At 41.9% G+C, this 23,146-nt stretch overlaps 1 protein-coding gene across 2 annotated transcripts in view; it reads left to right on the top strand.

Moving 5' to 3' along the window:
• syne1a (spectrin repeat containing, nuclear envelope 1a) overlaps positions 1-23,146 on the top strand; it is a 140,079-nt gene that overhangs the window by 64,789 nt on the left and 52,144 nt on the right. For both annotated transcript variants that reach the window (XM_055016112.1, XM_055016111.1), the window contains 22 exons: positions 777-932; positions 1,842-2,006; positions 3,147-3,319; positions 3,521-3,674; positions 3,943-4,086; positions 4,519-4,683; positions 4,839-5,156; positions 6,860-7,015; positions 9,678-9,848; positions 13,047-13,373; positions 13,732-13,884; positions 14,010-14,177; positions 15,398-15,574; positions 16,848-16,994; positions 17,265-17,390; positions 17,538-17,714; positions 17,877-18,142; positions 18,326-18,482; positions 18,601-18,999; positions 19,210-20,814; positions 21,525-21,862; positions 22,824-22,968. In XM_055016112.1, the coding sequence (XP_054872087.1) occupies positions 777-932; positions 1,842-2,006; positions 3,147-3,319; positions 3,521-3,674; positions 3,943-4,086; positions 4,519-4,683; positions 4,839-5,156; positions 6,860-7,015; positions 9,678-9,848; positions 13,047-13,373; positions 13,732-13,884; positions 14,010-14,177; positions 15,398-15,574; positions 16,848-16,994; positions 17,265-17,390; positions 17,538-17,714; positions 17,877-18,142; positions 18,326-18,482; positions 18,601-18,999; positions 19,210-20,814; positions 21,525-21,862; positions 22,824-22,968 (5,787 nt within the window). The remainder of the gene's footprint in view (positions 1-776; positions 933-1,841; positions 2,007-3,146; positions 3,320-3,520; positions 3,675-3,942; positions 4,087-4,518; positions 4,684-4,838; positions 5,157-6,859; positions 7,016-9,677; positions 9,849-13,046; positions 13,374-13,731; positions 13,885-14,009; positions 14,178-15,397; positions 15,575-16,847; positions 16,995-17,264; positions 17,391-17,537; positions 17,715-17,876; positions 18,143-18,325; positions 18,483-18,600; positions 19,000-19,209; positions 20,815-21,524; positions 21,863-22,823; positions 22,969-23,146) is intronic.

Raw genomic sequence — 23,146 nt, 5'->3', positions numbered from 1 at the left:
GAAGCACTGCATAGCTAAAAAGGCCTTTTTTTTCAGGATGAGATAACAGCCTCTGCCGTGTCTGACAGAGACAAAAAGGAAGAGAGGCATGAAGCGTTAAAAAGATAAAACTGACAAAAGAGAAAAAAAATATATCAAGCCCATCTCAAAGCTCTGCCCTTATCATTGTTGCTATTTTTGTATTTACTCTGTCGCCCGCTGTAGCACTTATCCTCATTCCCTTTTGTCTGGCCCTGCAAGCAATTACATTTCTTCCCTGAACATCTGAAGTACAATACAATACATGCCATCTTCAGTGTATGAACCTGTGTTGGCAAAATCCTCTTTACCTTTTCACATCTACACCCCCGCCTTTGCATTACTTTATCAGTCTTGTCTCCTCTTCCCATTCTGTACTGTGGTGTCTAACTGAATAACAGTGTTTCTATTTAAAAATGAGCATCATAAGAAATACTGCTGATGCTTGTATTACGATGTTCTTTTCTCCTGTTTTTATCCACGTATTTTGCTGTGCTCTTGTCACTGTCTGTACTTGTGACATGTTAACTTAACCCTGTATCCCTCCTCTGTGCTTCTCACACCGCCTGTCTCTGTCTCCGCTGCCATGAAAAACACATTATTTTTTGTTGTTTCATTTTGCTGTCCTCACGCACAACCATCATTTCCAATCTGTCACCCTTAACCCCACACTCCCTCCTCACCTACCTTTTTATTGCTCCACCTGTTTCTGCATCTCCATCGCCATCTCCTCCTTCTCCTGCCTTATGCTGGTCCAGTGCGTACTGGACGAGATGGCCAGTCGAGAGGCAGAGCTGGGGAGGCTGAGGGAAAGAGCTCATCGTCTCTGGGAGGGACAAGCAGCCGGCAAGGGCTTCGTCCACAGAGTATCTCAGCTGTCGGCACAGTACCTAGCCCTCAGCAACTTAACCAAGGTAACACTGCTGTCACACAGTAACCACATGGCCTCCTGTCTTGTCCCCTTACTGTACGTGCGCCTCTGTCACAGAAATGCTGCAGCATGCCTAAATGTCCCTTGCTTGAAAACTCAGTGTTGCTCTTTGTGATTGGTTGTGTTAAAGAATATTCCCCAGTTGCACATTAGTAATGGTTACCCTAATCAGCTCGCCTCTGGTAAAGATATTGCCCCCAAGGAAGTGTTGGTATCCAGAGTAATTTACACTATCTCACCTTCAAAAGGTCCTTGTGGTTGCAGCTTCATCAACATAAAAAGGCTAAGGCAGTATAGCTTACCTTTATCCACTAAAGCACTTCTGAAATGTCAGAGCTGCAATGTGTCAATGTTGAAGAAGCTGACCTTTTTGAAGCTCTCATTAGTTTGGTCACACTCTTATGATTAATTTGATATATTAAAGAACAAAGCATTACACTGACCGCAAAGCACCGTTCTCATACCTCAGGACAATGAGAGTACCCCAGCAATGATGAATGGGATTTATTTACTTTGCTGGCTAGCTAGTGGAGTGCTATTTTTAGTTCTTCTTCCCTGCCAGACATGGAAACAGGAAAAGTCATTTAAAATTGGCACTAGTTACTCTAGCTTTTAATTTCTCCACTCTACAGTTAGACAGATGTTAGAAATGTACGTTTGATGGCTGCAAATAAATATGTTGTGTTTGTGTTGTAATGTGGGGGTGGAAGAGTCTCTGGAGACATCTGTGAGGAAAAACAAGACTGTAATTTCAAACAGAACAATATGAAGACGGTGTTGTTGTGCACCGGAAACGACTGTCCGTCATGTTCAACTCAGCGCTAACCTGTTTGTCAGAACCAATATAGTATCTGAGGAGTGTGTTTACAGTGCTGTGTTTTAATATCTAAAGGACAAGGCTTCCAGGATTGAGCGCATTGTAGGGGAACACCGCCTCTTCTCTCAAGGACTTAAAGAGCTCCAGGACTGGGTGTGTGAGGCTCAGAGGGTCCTCAACACCTGCATCTCCACCACAACAGACAAGAGCGTGTTGGAGGACCGAATGCTACAACTAGAAGTAAGCAGAGACAGAATGAGTGGGAGGATCCTTTAAAGGGATGCAACACAATTTTCAGTGATTGTCAGAAAAGAAAAAAAGAAATTCCAGCGAAACATTCCACCCAGTGTATCGAGGTTTTAGGAAAACCACTATTGTCAGTGAGATATGAGTCCTGTAGTAGCTTGAAGACGTCACCAAATCTGTCCCCTTATCTCATTTCACTTACTTTACATCCTCGATTCATTTCGGCTCCTCTCCTTGCGTCTTAGTCTCTTCCTCGAGAGATTCAAGTGGAGGAGACAGACCACAGGTATTAAACAAAATTAGACATCCTCGCTTCCTGTATGTCATCCTCACTCCTCCAGCAAGCATCCTCAATCCTCTGTCCTTGAGGTGCATTTTAGGAATGGAGACATGCTTTGTGATGATGCAGCAACATTGATTTCCGGACCATAGGCAGAGGGACAGAGGACTACAGAGTCAAGGAGGCTGAAGTCAGTCAAATGAGATGAGCCTTGTTTCTGATTTTATAGCCAAGTATAAATGCAGCAGAACATCTGGCATTACAGAAACTACAACTTGGAATGTTTAAAAAGTAAACAGTACACGAACCGTCAGGACTCCTGGTTTGTATAATATAGCTTAACATGATGTTGTACAATAATGATTAATTTCTGTAACCTTATTTATATTCCTCTCAATCTCTCATTGTTTCTTCTCTGTTCTGTGTAAACACTGCCTGCAGTTCACCTGAGAAGTCCCCGATTTTTAAGGTTTTTTTTCCCGCGACTGTTAGTTACAATTGAGTCAGTCATGGCTTCTAAGTTGTGTGGGGGGTTTTTTCACAGAATTTGGTGCCAACAATGTATTTTTTGGCTCTAATCAATGGTGTAATTTTGTCAATTTTTAAAGATAACCTGCCTTTCAAACCTGGTGGTGGGTTTGGGTTAAAGGAAATTGGAGAAATAAATTTTCAGTACAGCACATCAGACTAAATTACGTCCTTGCAAGTATGCTGGCTATGCTTCTTGCGAACTGCGTGGACATGTTGCACCCTTTTAATGGTTCAGAAATGGTTCAGAAAAAGCAAAATGAGGATATTTATTTTACACTTCATGTAGTTACATTTTTAATCTGTTTGTTCACCCCTGTCTGTAGGCCTTACTGGCTGCCCGTCAGGAGAGAGAAATCCAGCTAAAAATGCTGCTGACGCGGGGAGAAGCAGTGCAGAGGAACACTTCAGCTGAGGGAGTCCCAGTGATTCGTAAACAGATCCAGGACCTCAAGGATTCTTGGGACTCATTGCTTTCTGCCTCAATTCAGTGCAAAAGGTGACAATCAAACAATCAATCTGTCAGTCTTTTGATAAATGGGACTGGGAACTGTCTAGTTTCAGTTGATGGATTTCAGCAGGCTGAAAGGTTACAGGGACAATTCAATTTCAATGTTTGCCTGTATACAACGTGCATCTGTCTTTTTGCACACGCTTGTCTGCTCTCTTTGTATGAACTGCACCATGTTTACTGTCACAGTCAGTTGGAAGGCGCTCTGTCGCAATGGACCAGCTATCAGGAGGACGTAGATCAGTTTGTTCTGTGGATGGATCGAGTTGAAGAGACACTCAGCTGCTCAGATAGACAGTACTCTGAGATGAGAGACAAGACCGCTAACCTGGGAAAGACAAAGGTGAAGCATGTCAACAATAATGACTCGCCTTAAAAAGCCGGAATAGATTTTATAAATGTATTTGCTGCATAGAGATGACTGCAATTGTGTGGCATGTTTTCAACAGCCGTGTTGTTTTTCCAATTTTTATTTTTTCTTCCAGAAAAGTGGAATATTACTGTTTTATGGATTGCTCTATTTTAGACCCGTGCAGTTACATGCATTTAGACCCAAGAGCTTCCCAGTTACTACAGATAAACTACAATGATGCATGTGTTCTAATTTTCAGCTTCTCTATGAGGAAGTATTGAGCCACAGCAGTCCTCTGGAGACCATTGCCACAAAGGGTTCCAATATGGCTGAGCACTACACTACCCAGCAGGAGGTGCAGCAGCTTCAGTGTAGATACAACGCTCTTAAAGAAAAGGCCAAGGTACTTACCCACAACATGTGGCTTTATTTTTTCCTCTGCGGGCGTTTGAATAATGAATGACTGCTTTGAGAGTTTTTCTTTGAATGCTTACTTCAAAAATCTCTTCAAAAATGTAATCATACAAAAATATTGGAAAGCACGACCTGTGTGTTAAATACTTTATTAACTTCTTTTTAAATCATTTAAAATTCATTACATATGTTTGACTGTCATGTCTACAGATGTAAGCACAAATACATTTTTCTGATGGTTTTGGTTTCAAAGACACTTTCAATATACATTCAGATTGTGATTTTAAATATAACATCCTGTTTCACCACCATACGATGATGCTTTTCAAAAACACCACTGTACGTAGTTTTGCAGTGTTCAATGTTTAATGCCGTACTATTTCATCAATACATTCCTTGTCCCCAACATTTTGTTTTGCAGAATGCAGTTAGTAAGGCCAAGGGGCTGGTGCTGGTTCATCAGGAATATCAAAGGGGGTTGCATGTGTTTGAGGACTGGCTGGAGCAGGAGCAGGGCTCTCTGGCCTCGTTGTCTCATCCAGAAGGAAACGTAGATACACTTGAGAAAGCACTGCAACAGCTACAGGTATTGATGGCTTTGTGTACAGTGGAATTCTCATGAGTGGAGGATGTACAAACGTAGGGGAAAGCTTTGCAGTATTACTGTGTACTCTCATATCTGTACACACCAACTATCATTACTCTTCAGTAACACAGCTTCTTTATTCTTATCCTTCTAAGGTCCTGCAGGAACACTGTTCAAATGGCCAGTCTTTGCTCTCATCTGTGCTGACAAGCAGAGAAACAGTAATCCCCTGGGGTATACCTCAGATTGAGGACCGAGCCCTGGATACTGCTCAGCGAGAGTGGGGAGCTTACCAGAGCCGCCTGGAGGAGACTCAGGCTCAGTTGCACTCTACACTGACCCGCCTGAGACAGATGGGCCATAAGTTCCTAAACCTGGCTCACTGGCTGGAGGAGATGGAGAAGGTGGCTAATATCAGATGTAATCGGAGGTCAGATAGAACCACCAAGCAGACTCAACTGAAGAAACTCCAGGTCAGAAGTACATTTAATACATCTGCTCTTATTATTTCACACATCTGTCAATACTGTTAAGCTCAAGGGGATGTGAGCACACACTGACCTGCAACAGCTCAAGACACTATATTAATACAGGAAAAATTTGTTTTCCAGTTTGTGAAATCTTTTTATTGACTTTCTTGACCATTTGACCAGGATCAGTTGCAAAGCAACCAATGTAGCCTTTAGAAAGTTATTTTTCCCAGCCAAGAAATAGTTCAGTGAACAGCAAATTGGCATTTTTGCACTTCAATTTTAGTATGGATTATATCAATAAAATACATGTGAATTATTGAACTATTTAGATAGTAAATTAGAACTGGCCAGAGTACCTTAGCTTGTTGGCAGGTTTTTGTTACCTTTGGATAGCAATGGTAACAAAAAACAGTTGTACCCTCTTTCCATTCTTTATGCTAAGCTAAGTTAGCCAGGTGCTGGCAGTAAACATTCTTACACTTAATCAGATTCCTGGCTAGATTGTAGATATGTGTATTCCCCAAAATGTCAAACTTTACTATATATGGCAACTTGCTGTGACTGTATGTTATTCCTTCTGTTAATATTTCTGCAAACATTCTTTTCTCTTTCGCTTTTATTCACACACCAGGATACACATCTTAAGTCAGACTTGATTATGCTATACACCACATAGTTACTTTAATACAACATTTATGATGGGAAGAAGAACATCTAGCAGCTCATCTTTTCTTAAAGCTACAGTAGGCAGACATCTATTAGTCATACATGCTTTATCCAGTATCGTGTTGCAGGGAGCTGAAGTCTGTCCAAGCTGACACTAGGCAGGAGGCCAGTACACTCAGTACAGGTCAGGCAGAAAAGGTCAAAAAGCAGAACAAAACCATCCATCCATCCATCATCTATACACCGCATCATCCTCATTAGGGTCACAGGGGCTGGAGTCTATCCCAACTGACTTAGGGCAAAGGCACTTTCTCTGATTCAATGAAAAATCCTTCGATTATCTAAGATCTCCTCTTACGGGCAAATTTTTCTAGACCCAAAGCCAGGAAAAGGAGCAGAACTCTAAATTCTCAGACCACTTGAATTGGACTATGTTGAATAATTAGAATGAATTTTTGCCCAATGGTGCCAAGAAAATACGGCCTATTCAGGCTTTACTGCTAATTTCAGGCCATATATAGCAAAATGCTAATGTACAAAATTCTAAATGCATTTTAGTGGCTTTATATGAATCCTGTCAAAAACTCCTTTCACTCAAATTTCTCATTAGACAGCCATTCACATAAAGACAGCTCCCAAAACAGAGCACTGATTTACTCACTCAGAATTCAGCCACAACAATATACAAGCCAACGATAAGATTTTGCCTGTCAGAGTGAGTTATGAAGCATTGTGTCTCTTTGTGCAATAACACATCCCTTTTTTTGGCATTTCAAGTAAAGCAGCAGTATTCCTCAACTTGGTCTCCTCCCTTTTGCGCATGCTTCCTGCTAGTGTCAGAATGTCAGACAGTCTCAGTATTTTCCTTCCTTGCATTTAGAGCAACACACTCGCACATATACAGTCTCTGGGCCCCATATCTTGTAGTTAGTGATGTAAACTTTTATCTCATTTTTTTTTCAGGCAGTTAAAAATGTATCATTGATAATAATTCTAATATGTTAATTTATGGATTTTTCTGTGTCCCTATTGATCAGGGGTGCCTCGATGCAGTGCTTGCACGGCAGGGAGAAGTTGATGGCCTCTCAACTCTGGCCCAGCAGGTTCTGGAGGAAACCTACATCAGTAGCCGTGTCAGTGTTACTGCCACCCAGCTCACTGCCCGCTATCATTCCCTGCTGCTCAACATACAGGTTTGACATACAAATTCATATATTTATATAACTTTTGTAGTTTTTGAATACACTTTCCTATATGTATGCTGGTTCAGTGAAAAATCCTAATTTGTATGCAGTTAAAAGTTACATACTCAGTCTAACGAATACCCGCTTTATCTATCAAAGCACTTTATTTGAAAACATTAAAAACAAAATGTCTGCTACTTATTTAAGTAAAATAAAATGAACAGCTATTCCTTTGGCATTTTCAGAGACCCTTTGGATATTCAACAGTCTAACTATATGTGGGATTTGTTCCTCTGTGTTAATAGAAGTTTGTGATTCTATAGTTCTTCCACTTCTTCTGTTACTTCAAGATTCAAGATTCCATCCATCCATCCATTATCTATACACCGCTTAATCCTCACTAGGGTCGCGGGGGGTGCTGGAGCCTATCCCAGCTGACTCGGGTGAAGGCAGGGGACACCCTAGACAGGTCGCCAGTCTGTCGCAGGGCCACATACAAAGACAAACAATCACTCACACATTCACACCTACGGGCAATTTAGAGTAATCAATTAACCTCAGCATATTTTTGGACTGTGGGAGGAAGCCGGAGTACCCGGAGAGAACCCACGCATGCACAGGGAGAACATGCAAACTCCATGCAGAAAGATCCCGGGAAAGCCGGGACGCGAACCAGGGATCTTCTCGCTGCAAGGCGAAAGTGCTAACCACTACACCACTGTGCAGCCCGATTCAAGATTCCTTTACTGTCATTTTCCTCTAAGTATCTGCATACATAGTAGAACAAAAAACAAAAAAAAGAAACGCTCCTCATCAGTGCAGTGACGTAAAACTAAAAAATAAGGAGGAGCAATCCGTGTCCCAGTTGTATTTTTTCTGCCTGTTTGTCCTCTCACAGCCACATTCCCACTTTCCCAGTTTATGGATTTCTTCTGCTGTTCTACATCCGTCCAGCAGATGCCCTCAGTTTTCACCTCAGTTTCACCTGATTTGCCACACCCACTTACCCACCCTTTCCTCTTCATCAGTTTCCTCAGACAATCACTTCCCTGCATTATTCCCGAATGCCTGTTTGTCTGCATGTAAATATGATGGTTTGAAATTCTGAACAACACACTCAGATTTCTGGATGATATCCAGAGTATATAAGTCCTTTTGGCTCATTTGTTTAGCTGCTTTAATGAGCCTTTGTAGTATCTATGTCAAGACAAATAGGTTCAATACGTTGCTGTCAGACCAGTACAACTTCCAGTCTGCCGGAAGATTTACTTCGACAAGACATGTTGAGACATCATGAGTGAGAAATATCAAAACATAAATAATTGAATGTACTGGGTATAGGCTAAAACACCATTGTGCCACTGTTTTAGTTATAGATGTTAGAAAATATAAATTGGCATGCATTTCTGCTGGCTTGTGTCCACAGTGGGGTTTGAACACATGGTTATGCCGTCTCACCATGGAATTTTTTCCGAAGAGAGTTTGTACTTTGTTTCTGTAACAGGCTATTGAAGTAGCTTTGAAAGTTATCCCTGAGAGCCCAGCCTGTGTTGCTCTGTATGCTCAGATCCAGCCTCTTTATTTGTCTGCTCCTCTGGGGGGGGCTAAAGGAAAATCAATGGGCCTCCTCTGGTCTGGGGCTAAGGCTGTAATTAAACGCTACAGAAGGCAATCTCACACCCCGCACCAGGAATGGAAAAGCTGTTCCTGCGCTACATTGATTTTTTACACCTTCACTGTAACACATCTCAGTGTGTATGTGCGTGTTTGTTCCTATTTACACCGTCACTTCTCTGTACTACCCACACCCTTCCTTCCCTGCTAAGATTGACTCAAGCATGCATATACTTACAGTCATGCCAACACACATGTATGCAGACACATAACATCCCCCTTATACTGTGGATGCCTGTAATTATACTGCGCAAAGTGGGGGCCATATGGGCTTGAGGTGAGAAGCTGTTACCTAGTCTATTCTGAAAAGGTGTGCACTCAGCACTATCAGCTAATTGGAGCTTCTCACCACAGGATTTGCAAGTTGAGTGAATAATGTGTCAAACCTGCAAGAAACCCTCTCCATCCTCATGGTGTTATTGACTCAAAAACTCAGTCAAGTGGATAATGCGTCAAAAACATAAAACCGCACTCCACCTTGTAGTGAAGGTATTGACACTGTGCAGATGAAAGAGTCGGGGGGGAAACAGATATTTTACCTTTTGATGGCTGATCAGAGAGCTTGTGGTCCTTGGTGGCCAATGTTAGACCGCTGGGGCACATCTCACACCTCAAAAGAAAAAGATACTGGCCGTGTTTCCTGTATTTTTCTGGGACCAAGCACAGTCAAGCTTTGAGGAGTCTTTCCAATAATTCTGAACTCTGGAACAGTTGCTGAAGCAAAGTTGTTTACCTTAGCACTTGTATAGAAAAAGGCTGAACATAGCAGGCCAATGCAGACTATTTATTATATGTTATGTATCAGATCAGATCAGAGTCTGTTGCCAAAAAAGACATAAAAATACCTGCACTGATGTTTGATGTGCTGCACTCATTTATCTTCAGTAAACTGTTCTACAGCAATATCTTTTGAGTACTGGAAAGATCTTATTTTAGCAATTAAATTTATTTAAATGTTTGTGGAAATTTTCTTCTGACCTTTAATATCTATTTTCAGGACACAATCAAGCAGCTACAGGAGGAGCTGAGGAGTATTGAAGAGGCAGAAAAACTTTGCACGTCCTTCACTGAGTGGCTCAGCTCCACTCAGAAAAGCTTTGCAACGTTAACTGACGGTTCTGAACCTTTGGACCGGGTTGCCATGGAGAAGAAGATGAAGAAACTAGAGGTATTGATTTGTTAAACTAAACATGCGCTGTTTTTATTTACGTGGTTAAAGGGTTTAATTTTCAGAGCCATAGTCTCAAACCTCCATTTGTCACTGTGGCATTCGGATAGAAGGCGCAGTGCGGCGCCTAATACGCGTCCCTGAACAGGTTGCAATAAATCAGCACAGACATATTACCGTAGCAAACTGATGAGTTAGCAAGACTTCAGCTTGTAGAGAAGAATTTGAGCCCAAACTCATATGGCTTTAAAATCCAAGCCAGCAAAAATATCCTCTTGCAAGCTATGATATAAAGTGTACAGATTTCTTTGGCAGCTACAATGTGCTTGGTCTGCTTGTAAAACTTACACAGCATTCAGTGCATGGATAATATTTGGATAGCACTCTCAACTAAAAGGAAATTACTGTCGTGGCAAAACTGTAACAATTTCGCTTTGTGCTCTTTTTGTCAAAATGGCATTAGAAGGAGGTAATGTTGCTCAGACATGCACAAACTGTGATAAAAAGAAAATCGTCACTATCGTTTGCCTGGCATAGTTCATACTGAGTGTGCAGAGGATTGGATGAGTATGTGTGTATCGATCGGCTCTTTATGAAGACAAAGCGGGTGCTGCTTTAAAGGAAGCGTAGTAACAGGAAGAGACCTCCCACTGTGAGTAAGAGGATGAAGAAGCGTCGGTGTCAGGAGCCTGCTGGCACAGACACTGTAATTGATGCAGTGCCCTTACCGCTTCACAACACACACACACACACACACACACACACACACACACACACACACACAGACATACACATGCACGCATGCACCCGTTTCATATCATAGAACCCATCCAAAGTACGAACTAACAAGCTGCAGCAAACTCCGAAATCCATGCGTCCTCTGTGATTTCACACATTTCTTCCACTTCAGTTCTTTATGTATCACTACATATTGCTCATTTCTCTTTGTTATCCTCACACACACCCAGAAAAGCTTTCACAGACACACACATAGGCATTTACAATACATCATCTGGTGTCGTCTTTGCGGTAATCCCTGTCTGGGATCGATGCTCTGTCTCTGCATTTGGGACTGAAGACATGCTGCCACCACATGTGTCCTTCCAGCACTGCAGATAACACAGGAGAGCTCCGCCACTTACTCATCTCCTGTAGTGAGAGCTGCAGAGCTGTTCAGTGAGCTGGGATGATTATGCATTGACACAAAGACCTGCAGTCAATAGCTGTGTCAAAGGCCATTAGTTGGACTGGGACTTCATTTGATACTGTAAAAGCATGAGTCATACAGCAGTGGTGGATCACCTTGACTAAAAATGTGAGAATTTGGAAAATAAAATATTGTGATGATGCAGAGGACCTTTCATTTTTAGTTCTTTTTCTTACATGTTTTATGTGATAATGTAATCTTTAAACTACAGTTCTCCAAAAGGCATCATCCTCACTGATTCCTACAAAATTGGAGACAGTGCAAAATGCAAAATAGGAAAGGTTGATTATTAAGCCCCCACTTGTTCCTCCTCCATATTTTCCAATTTTCTTGCATTTCATAAATGTTCAAGGGCATTTTTTCCCCAAAATCCCTGATGGTTTCTGATGCAAACTAAACTAAAACTAAATTTCATCTTTATTAGAATATGTACATATTTTTCATATTAAAACTACCACTACTAAACAACAAGAAAGTAACATATGCCTCTTCATCATTTCAACAAAATGTCCAGCTATGCAGGACACAGTGTGATGCCTCAGTGCTGTAGTTTCACTGCAGTATACGTATTCAAATCAGACACTAATAAACTCCTAACAGGGTCACCTTAGCAATATCCTCCCTCTGTTATTAGATAATGTAACTGATGAATATGGTTGTCAACGCCACAGTAGATACATATCAGTAGATAAAGGAGCCTATTGGTGTCGAATAAGATTCAGAATTGCTTGTACTCATCATTTACAACAGGTGCACAAGGACGTTACCTTGCATAATTGAGGTTGACACGGTGAGTGCCTTAGCAGCAATCAATGATATGAGTCTGAGCACATTTCAAGACTTCCACTGCAAGCTTAGTTAATCCAAAGACGGATTGACAGACCAAACTGAAGGCTCTGTTAAGTCCACTGAATTATTATTTCATCCTTCTTAGAACAATTAGATGTTGAATGGAACTTGGAGATACTGAATTGAAGATAATTGAAAGGTTTGATGTGCTACCTCAGTTGTTTTGGGTTTGCAAATGCGTCAGTGCTAGTTCAAACAAAATCTTGCAAATTTAATTCAACATATAGACAATCATTGCTGCTACAAAGAACAAAACTCAATCTCAAGCATGAGATGAGAGCAGATTTTTTTCAATATGAAGTGGAGATAATGAGTCATACAGAACTAAATCTACAGCACTGTAAAATGTAATTACTGCGGACTTCTTTGTATTAGGTCACGTTAAGCACACAGCGGTATTCTAAATTGACATACATTTATAGTTGCTCGTTAAACTCATAAAATAGAAGCATTGTTGTTAGAATGATGAACAAGCCTGAAGTGTCACATTAAGCTTGAAACATGGACGTGTGCAGACAGACCCAGTTCTTGTTATATTATATTACCAACAGCAGTAGCTGAAGATCTGGGGTTGTTGAAGTGTGAGGCTACTCTCTACTCAAGCAATAATAGACTGATGATGAAAGCTAGATGGCATCCCATGGAGTAGAGGTCTGTGCATGTGTGTGGTGTGTTGTGGTTGCCCTGGAAACCCCTGTAGCTACTGGAGCCTGTTAAGGGTCCTTATAATTGGGTCCTCCTTTCATATTATTCACTGTGGTTTCTCCACGCCATGACCTCTCAGTCTTCTCCACATCTCACCATGCAGGTGTCAGCTTACCTGATGGGTTCAAAGCCCTTCAAACACACTGCCAGGATGGTCTGTGTAACTGGGGCAGCACTTGAGGTGAAGGACAAAGAAATCGGTGTTGATGATGTGTTGAATGTTATCCTCAAAGCCATTGCAACTATGATATCAATATATTTCTTTATCCTTGACCATGTGTGTTATGATTCTTTGTGCACCCGTGCAGAAAGGCAATGTTTTCCCTTTTTTTTAATTTAATAGGGCCCTGGGTGAAGATAATTTAGTATAAGTTCATTGCAATAGCACTATAGCAGCACCCATACTGAATTGTATTTTTGCTCTCTCTTTCACCCAGAATCTTCAGTCTGAGCTCCAGCATGGTCACAGTTTCCTGAAATCCCTGAGGGAGCGTGCAGAGCAGGCAGCTGGCTTCCTGAATGATGCTGGAGCTGAAAGTTTAGGAGGAGAGGTTGAGGCATGTCTTGCCCAGCTGGAGGAGCTAGCCGGGGGACTTAGGCAGGAGCGCAGCTTCCTGGAGCGGGCATTACTGCTAGCTAAGGAGTTCCAGGACCGGTATAAGGCTCAGGCTCACTGGCTGGTGGAGACCAGAGCTTTGCTTAGCACTCCAGTGGAGTCCAAGGCTGAACTGTACCAACGGAGAGCACAGCTGGCGAAGTACAAGGTATAGCAGCAAAATTAGATTTAGAGCCCTGCATTAATACCACTCTCAGGCATTTTGCACTTTGATGGACTCTAGGCAGCAAAATGGTACTGAACATAATTAACTTAATGGACCACATGAGTGCCATAGCATGCTTTAACCCATTTACTCAAAAAATGAATATAATTTAAACAATTACTTTTCATGCTGACAGATTCCTTTTGGATGCATGTGAAAATGATTAGCATTATAGTAGAAGTCATTGGTAGTGAATTATTCTAAAAATTGCTTAACATCTAATACCACCTACCATACTGAGATGTCCTGGGGATGGTCTTAGAGGATATTAAAGATACAAGGTGTATGTCTGTGTCCGCAGGCTCTGTTGCAGATGATTCAGTCCCATGATGGGTCAATCAGATCAGTGCTGGAGAAGGGAGATGCTCTTCTGGCCTCTGTTCACTACCCCTCCATTAGAGATAAAATGAACAGGCTGCAAAAAGACTACATTGGACTCTGTAATGCTGCCATGGTAAGAACCTTTGCTCAGATAAATGCTCTTTCCAAGTGTGATCGTTAGCATTTTTATAACAAACCACACATAGATAAAAGGAGTGTATGTTAAGTAGGTTTCTTTGTGTGATTTGCGTGCTCCAGGGTCATGTGGAGAATTTGGAGGGCCAGGTGAAGGAACAGGAACTTTACCACAACGAACTCCAGGAAGTGGAGCGCTGGCTGCTACAGATGTCCAGCAGGATGGTGACCCCTGATCCTAGCGTGAGCGGTAGCCTGGAGGCAGCCACTCAACAACTGGCCAGGCACAAGGTGACCAAACAGGATTTCACTTTTACTGTTTGCTATGCTTGTAGCTTGAGAACTGAGCCTTAAATAGATTGATTACTTGATGAATTCAGTAGAATGAAAACATGCCCACTTTTGCTCTCTACTTTGATCCTCAAGGAAATTCCATTGTGAATGCATGTTGCAAAATTTAGCATGCCGTGGCTGCTGTTTTGCTCAACAAACATAACAAATCCTGGGGAACCTACAGTTATAATATTAATATTACTTTGTTGTTGATGGACATTACCAGTCGAAAGTTTGGACACACCTTCTCATTCAGTGCTTTTTTTTTTTTTTTTTAAAGTTATTTTTTTTGGCCTTTTTGTCAGCTTTATTAGATAGGCGCAGTGAGAGAGAGACAGGAAACAGGGGAGAAGAGTCGGGGGAAGACATGCAGCAAAGGGCCGCGAGCGGGAATCGAACCCGGGCCAGCTGCATCGGGGCCCAGCCCCTGTACATGGGTCGCCCGCTCAACATGTTGAGCTATACGGGCGCCCTCATTCAGTGCTTTTTATTTATTTGTATTTTTTTCTACATTGTAGATTAATACTGAAGATTAACACTTTTTTGTTTACAACCTAATTCCATATGTACTCATTTATAGTTTTGATGTCTTCAGTATTAATCTACAATGTATAAAGTAATTTAATAAAAAACACTGAATGAGGAGTGTCCAAACTTTTGACTGGTAATGTGCATCAACTAGTATTAAATCAACTAGTTAAACTGATTTTGTCATGTATGAGTGACGCACATAGTACCCTGATATCCAGAGTTTCAATATAGTTTTTTTTTTATTGTATTTGATTGCATGCAGTTACTACTATATGCTGTTTAGGTTTAGTCAAAATAATTCATTTTATATTTCAACGAACAATACATCAGCAGAATTTTGACAAAAAATATTACTAAAAAAATGCTTTCTCAAAGTTGGTTCAGCCTCAGTCTTTAACAGACCTTGTATTTATAAAACCAGACTGGCTGAGTCCTAATGTACAAACCTGCTGCCCTCTGAAAATGAACTTCTATTTTCCTGTCACTCTCTTTCAAGTTCATCCAATCAGGCCAGTCTAATACCATGTGTGGTGTCAGTTTGCTCTGACCTCCTGTGTCACTAACCACTGAACAGACTTGTCCTGTATTACATCTCCACTGGAGACTCTCTCCAACATGATTCTACTTGGTTGCTTTATCCTCCACAGGCCATCATGGAGGAAATTGCAGGCTTCGAGGATCGCTTGGCAGGCCTAAAAGAGCGAGGAGACCACCTGGTACAAGGCTGCAGTGACCGTGTGCAGAGCAGGCTGAGACAGCAGGTCCAGGCTCACCAGCAAGGCACCAGAGACAGCTACTCTGCCATCTGTAGCACAGCGCAGAGAGTGAGTGAGGAGGAGGAGATGGAAAGAGGGAGGGAGGGAATGCAGACGAGGAGGAGGAGGAGGATGACGACAGGGGGAGGAGGGGGGAGGGTGGTAGTTGTTGGAAGCTGAGAAAGATATAAATTTTGGGTTTAAATTATTGAGATGTACATATTCGTCATTTAAGACATGTTGGTGCATTGGGTGCACGCACATTTACACAACCATGCATGGATGTGCGTGTGACTACACATGCATGCACAGATACACACAGTGTACATATCAGTGCTGTTAATATTCCAACAGCCTCGGCATCCACTTAATCCTAACCCATTCTGACACTTAAACCCATCTCTTAAAACAGCCCTTCACTGCCAGTGTAGAGGGCACAACCAATTAAGGCTGCCAAAGTGGAGCTCAACAGCAGCCATACTCAGACTGAGCCCACCAGCCAAAATCACTAACTCAATCTCCCCGTATTAATCTCCACATATCCCCTGTCAACTCCACTTTTTCATGTCTGAGCCAAAAATGGTCACACGCCACTATTCAGTAGATCTGGCGAGCCCTATAATCCAGCCCCGCTCTGTCATTTTGGCAGCCTATAGTCTGTCATCATAGCTCACCTCCCAAGATACCACCTCCACCACCACTCGCACATCCAATCTGGCATTGTGTGATCCAGCCACACTTTACCACTACACTGCTGGCTTCTCTACAACTGTGCCTCCAGTGTTACGATGACTGCCAACTGCGTCCCAGCGCAGCACAGCTCTAATATCCTGCCTGCCACTTGCCACCATGCCAGCCTTATAGCCTTTGCCAAATCCACTGGGCAGTTTGCCAGCATTTGCCCCCCTTACTCCTCTCTTTCGGGTTCTCATATTAACGCTGTCAATCAGACCTTGCTGTTTCGCTCTCCTCAGGAGGGCATAGACGCCTCCACATTCAACACCTGTTAAATAGAATACTGCATAACTGCCTTCTTGTTCAAGTTTTATTATTTAATATGTCTTTGTATTTGGCCATTGTTTGACTTCAAAGCTATGCATTGTGGCACTGTGCCCTCTGCCAACGGTATTATTTGTTTCTTTAGCTCATTGTGTTTTCTTGCTTGTGAGTATCCTGCTGCTATTGATAGACAACACTTCAGTGTCTTTGATGAAATATATTTCAGAATAATACGTTTCATGAAATTTAGTATTCAAAATGTTTTCAAAATAATTCTGTGTCTTTAAATATTTATTGTCTAGTGGTATGTTTTTAAGAGTGCTTACATTTCTCATTTTTACAGGTATATCAGAGTCTGGATCATGAGTTACAGAGACATGTGAGTCTGCAAGACACACTGCAGCAGTGCCAGACATGGCTGAACTCTGTTTCAGAAGAACCTTTGCCTCCTACACATCCTTCTCTCAGCCTGGAGGAGACGCTACAGCAGGTCAGTAGGCTGCTACCTGCTTCTAAAAAGCATTTACCATTTCACAACACCGTGATGTCATAATTGTTTAGTTGCTTGCCTTTATTTCTTTAAATACGTCATTACGTCCTGAATTAACATCTCCAAATTAATACTTTTCATTTAGATGACATCGTTCTCAGTTTGTATGATTGATCAACATGTGGGCAGAGAACAAATGTTAAAGATTATCATGAAGGGTGGATGTCATCAGTCAATAAAATGAGTATAAACCATAAGAAACATTAACAGGTGAAGCAGGAGCGGGCTCTCCAGGAACAGGCCAGCACATACCTCCAGCTTGTATGTTCAGCATGTGACCTGTCAGAGCCGAGGGTCAGGGAGACTGCAGCAGCAATTCAGCAGGTCAAACTGCAGGTCAGTTCAATTCAAAAAATCTTTAAACGAAAGACCCATAGCTTCCTGTTTATAGCTGTACTCGTTGGTTGCTCTGCTGATATAAATTAATACTTCAGATGACAAAATGCCTAGACGTGAATTGACTCCATTGTATCTCTGTGTTAGATCGAGGAGCGTATGCTTCTTTGCGAAGAGTTAGCAGACAGCTGGAGGGACATCGAGGAACAGAAGGCAGATCTGGAGACCCAGCTAAGAGAGACAGAGCAGCAACTTCAGAATCTCACCAGGAGACCTGCAGAGCTGGAGCCCAAGATAGCACAGAACCAGCTGGACAAGGCACAGGTCTGTTTGCTAAGAAAGCTCTTGAGCATGATTTTTGTTTTAAAGAATTTGTTTCACACTAGTAGCATACTATTATTATAAACAGAATATTTAGATGTCATTATGTAGACAAAGTTTTAGACTAATGAAGTGAATGAACTTGTACTGTTACCTTTCCTGCAGGAGTTCCTCCAGCAGATTAAGGAAAGACAATCGGAGGTAACACGTTTGAATGACGCCATCGGTAGGCTGACGGATGGACAGGTCTCTCCTGCCCTGGAGGAGATAAGGAGACTGAAACGAAGCTGGATGGACCTGGGACAGCGGGCTGATGAGCTGGAGGCCCAGCGGGGGGAAGACATGCAGCGAAGTGGAGAGTACCAAGAGAGTGTAGTCGCCGTGGAGGAACTTTTCCACCAGGTGTCCAGGGAATGGGACTATCTTGCCAGGTATCAAACTTTTCTCAGACACTGCGAAGTTTAATTTAATTTAGATTTTTTATCATACTGTGCTTTGATTTTCAAATGGATGTTTGAGTTATACTGATTAATAATGTTGTGCTGTGTAAACACACAGAAAACAGAACAGAGCTGTCCACCTTTGTCACTCATCCTATGCATGTATGTACCTAGGGCTGACACAGAGAGCACAAGCGAACATCTAGAGGCTCTGAGGAAACTTGCCAGTGACCTTGAGGACCAGAGAGAAACTCTAGAAGACCTGAGGGACCAGAGGCAAGCTATCCTACCTCGACTTAGCCTACTAGACAAGGAGCTGGTCAAACAACAGGTGAGAACAGGATAGCTTTTACTTAAAATATATGTTGAGATGATCGGAAACTTATGCTGAAAGTAATGTTGACGTATGGTTTTGATTTTTTTTACCCCACTATTTTGCTTTTCGCTAGGTGGGTCACTTGGAGCAGCGCTGGGCCCAGCTTGAAACTCTGATTCAGCAGAAGATCCAGGACTCTGCACAGACACTAGAGGATCTTGCCAGAGTGGAAACCCAGCTGAGAGATGCCAGAGAATGGGTGGAGGAACAGCGGCCTGCCCTTACCTCTGCACTGAAATCCAGCCCACCCCCTGACCTGGCCCAGAGTTTCCTGTTTGACCACCTGAGCGTATGTGTAGAACTTGAGGCACGTCAGCAGCTGCTTGGTCAGGCGGTGAGCGAAGCCCAAGCTGTGACGTCCAGGCTGGGGCTGAGTGAGAAGAGAGGCCTACAGGAGCTTGTTGAACAAGCCCAGACTGAGGTGGAGGCTCTCGGGGCTCGGGTTGCTCAAAGGAGGAAGTACCTCAGCAAGGTAAACAGCTGGAACATTGAATTGGATTTCAGTAAAATTTTAATTATACCCTAAAGGAAAACACTTATTTCTGATCTGTTAGTCCAGTGAAAAAGGAAACCAGGTATTTCAAGAAAGAAACTGTAAAATAACACTATGTTGGTACTGATTAAACATGTCTTGCTAAGTCCTTTTGTAAATAATTTGTAATGTTTAATTCTTCCTCTCCAGGCCTTCACAGAGAGGACACAGTTCCTTCAAGGCCTAGGGAGAGCATTGTCTTGGGTACAGCAACAGGAGAGGAAGGCTTTGATAGATGACCACATTGCACTTCTCCCCGAGGACCTGGCCAAACAGGTAGCTGCATGTCGGGGTGTCCAGAGGGGCTTACGAGCTTACCAGAGGGAGCTGGCATCTCTCTGGATACAAGGACGAGAACTGGAGAAAGATGCCACCGACAAAGAGAGAGCAGAAACCTTGACGAGACTTGAGGAACTACAGGCTGCCTTTGAAACTGCCCTCCAAAGAACCACCCAACGTCTCACAGCCTTAGAGAAAGCCTTGACCTCCAGGAAGTACTTTCAGGTTGACCTGGACAAGACTTGCCACTGGTTGAGACGTGCGGATGCCATAACCTTCCCTGAAATCAATTTAAGCAGTGTTGATGATAGCTCAGATTTACAGACACAACTGTCTAACTTTCAAAAGGTCCTAGAACAAGCCTCAGAGTATGAGAACCTTCTTCTTATTGTCCAGAGAATAGGTCAGGAGATCCTCCCGACTCTGAATGAGATTGACCATTGCTACCTGGATGAGCGGCTTAATGCCCTGCCTCAGCAGTACAATGCCATCCTAGCTCTAGCCAAAGAGAAAAAAGACAGAGTCCAACAGATAATCTTAGAGAGAAAAGAGTTCAGCACTTTCTTTGACATTACTCGTAATGCACTGGATGAGCTTCAGGAGCAGTTTGACAATCTGGAGAAGCAGACTATCAGTATTAGAGAGGAGGGAGTTGTTAGTTTAATTAAAGAATACAGAAATATTAGTGAAAGTTTAGTCCATGTTAGCCCTGCTGTTAGAGAAATTCATGGCAAAAATGAAGGGTTTCTCAGTAGGGGTCAGCAATACAGAGCTGAAGAGACACAACAGCTGCTCAGTCTCCAAAACACACTCAAAAGGAGAAGTGATCAAAAGATTAAACAGCTAAATGATTGCTTGAAAATACTAGCTGAACACAACAGGGTATTATCTAAGGTAGACTCAGTGTTAAAGTCAGTTAAAGAGAATCTGTTCCGACTAAAGTCAAACAAAGACCTAAGTGCCATAGATAAAATCAATAGTCTTTATTCACTTCTGGAAAGTCTGGATGAAGTGAGCTCTCAGGCTAAAGAATGTAATGAACAACGAGAAAAACTTAATCTGAAGTTTGATGCTGCTGCTTTTCAAGAAACTACACTCCAGCTCAAATCATTGCAGTCTTTACAGTGTGATGTTAAAAGTTTTGTTAAAGAAAGTGAAACGACAGTCACGAAGAATGAAAGTTTCACAAGAGAGACTAAGAAAATGTTGGACTGGCTGAAGACTGTTAAAGAAAAGTTGAAGGAACCTTTGACATTTTCAGAAGTCAAAATTGAGAGGATGCACGAGGAAGTGCGGAAACTGAAAATCATGGAAGAAGAAGTGAACAGCAGATTGAGGCTTGTTGATTTCTTGGGTAATAGAGAAAAGCAAAAGCATGAAAGTAAGAGAGAAGCTGTTCCTGCCCATATAGAAGAGAAACTACAAGAGCTGCTAAAGCTGGGAGCTGAAGTTCAACAAGAAATTGGTGCTAAACAGGTATGTGTTATTTACGTTATTCAGTCATTTTTTCTGCATCAGCTGATAGTGTTGTGGAGATGCATTGTATTTAACTGATACAGTTGTAGAAATCACTGCCTCGATCAAGTTTTCCACTCCTCATTTTATCATGAAACTGATCCATCATTCATGTTTCAACACCACCAAATGTTTGGCATCTTCGGTTCTCCCATACTATTAATTTTACTAGATTTAGGGAAGCTGAAACATTCTAAATATTTGTCAAGAGATTCTGTGCAATGCTATATGTTTAAATAAGTACGTTATCATTAATTTATAAGTGTTATGGGGATTCAGAGTGTTTAAATACTACATTGCAATGTGATGTTTTGTTATGAAAAGGTGGAAACACCACTTATTCCCATTCCCCAGCTGTGGAGGATTTTGATATTTGATCTTTTTTTTTAATCCACTTTATAAATGAGCTTTATGAAAACTTAAATTTCAAAAGCACATTTTTACCATTTTGAAATCCTGATGTCTACAATTAAATTATGGCACAGTAAAGTTCCTATAACAGGACATTTTTACACATCAGCAGACAAATACAACTAAATAGTTTTCCAGACAGGACAGTGTTTGCTGTAGTAACCGAAGCATGTATTTCTGCATGAATACGTCTATATAGAGACATTCTTATAATAAGATGATCAGCTGAAGTTAATTGAATCACATTCTGTGTATTGTAGCTGGCTGTGGATCAAGCTCTTTCCCTGGTCCAGAGGCTCCACTCTTCTCTGCAGTCCATGCAGATAGGGTCTGACTCGGCTGAAGCTTTGCTCCAGAGAGCCAGTTCAGGGGTGGAGCTTGAGAACCAGACAGACTGTGAGCGGGACCTGGAAGAATTTTCTGCACAGCAAAAAATCTCCACAGCGGCTTTAGAGGAACTGAGGGCTTTGGACCTGCTGCTGGTGGATTTTGTGGAGGCAGGAGTGATGAGTGTCCTCAGAGAAAAAACTCAGGCTATGCAGCTGAGAAACACAGAAGTCAAACAGCAAGTGGATGCTTACAGAGAAGTTCTACGTAGGTATGTGTTATGACCACCAAGTTTGAACAATATCTGGTGCTCAGTATGGAAGTACAACGGGGGGTTTTCAAACTCAAAAGATCCACATCTGATTTTTGTTCAAGGTCAGAGGTCTGTGAAGGTTTAGCAATAACTTCAATTTATTTAAATTCATTTTTTTCATACAGCACCAATAATAACATATGTCATCTCAGGGCATGTCACAGTAAGGACAATAAAATATCATTTAAACAGCTAACTTTAGATAACTTACCAAGCAACATACATTCAAATTGAAGAAAGTCAAGACAGGCAAAATACATCCAAGCTTAGTAACGCACCGTTTGCTTGCAGTTGCATTAATGTGACCCCTCAACTGTGATGCATGATTGCGTTACAAACGTCACATCTCCAGCACAGCACCAGCACAAACTGGAGGCAGACTCAGTTAATTAAGTGCATATTTTTTCTGCCTCAGACATATTTTCCACTAGTGGTAGGAATTTTGTACTGGAGAACACAAGACACATTCTGTATCTGCGATTTAGGCGCTGACAGCAATTTCTCAGTTGTAACATCAATGCATGAGCTCGGCAGCAACAACATAAAACACTCTCTCCATCAGTTAGCGTTGCCATAACAACGATGTCAACGATAGGGAAATAAGCTGCATCAAAACACATTCATCTAGGGACAGAGTCGCTGTTAATAATCTCCAGCTAATCTGTATATGCAGTGCCACTAGCAATATATTGATCTATAGAAAATTTATGTCAAATTAGAAAACCTTACCCCCGTGTTCATTGCATGAGGTATGGGTGGGGTCCAGGCTGACTTGTTCTGACCAGGTTCTGGGCTCTGAAAATCCTTGATGTGCAATTTCTATTTATCCCTTACATTTGGATTTATTCTGCATTCATATATATTCTACGTATTAATCTATTCTGTCACTCAACAGTAGTTTTAATATGTATTTTCCCAGGTGTACAGCTCTATGGAGCTCCTTCCAACATGAGAAGGAGACACTGGTCGAACAGATGAATGATTCAGAGAACAAGGTGGCCATGTTCACTACAGCTAAAGCTATCAGTATCCACCAGGCAGAGGACAAGTGCCAGCGATATAGGGTGGGTCACTGTCTTATACTCATAAAACAGAGACATTATAGGAAAAGGTTGTCAGGTATTTATAGAAATCATCTAACATCCATGTGCTGCGATACATTGAGTTCCAACATTTGTCCTCACCATGGCAGATGCACAATCATTTTTAAAGAGTGGAGTGTTTGTGTATTATTCCTTGTTT

Source organism: Amphiprion ocellaris, chromosome 12 (assembly GCF_022539595.1).
Source record: "Amphiprion ocellaris isolate individual 3 ecotype Okinawa chromosome 12, ASM2253959v1, whole genome shotgun sequence".
NCBI lineage: Eukaryota > Metazoa > Chordata > Actinopteri > Pomacentridae > Amphiprion > Amphiprion ocellaris.
This window is presented reverse-complemented; position numbering and strand designations above follow the sequence as displayed.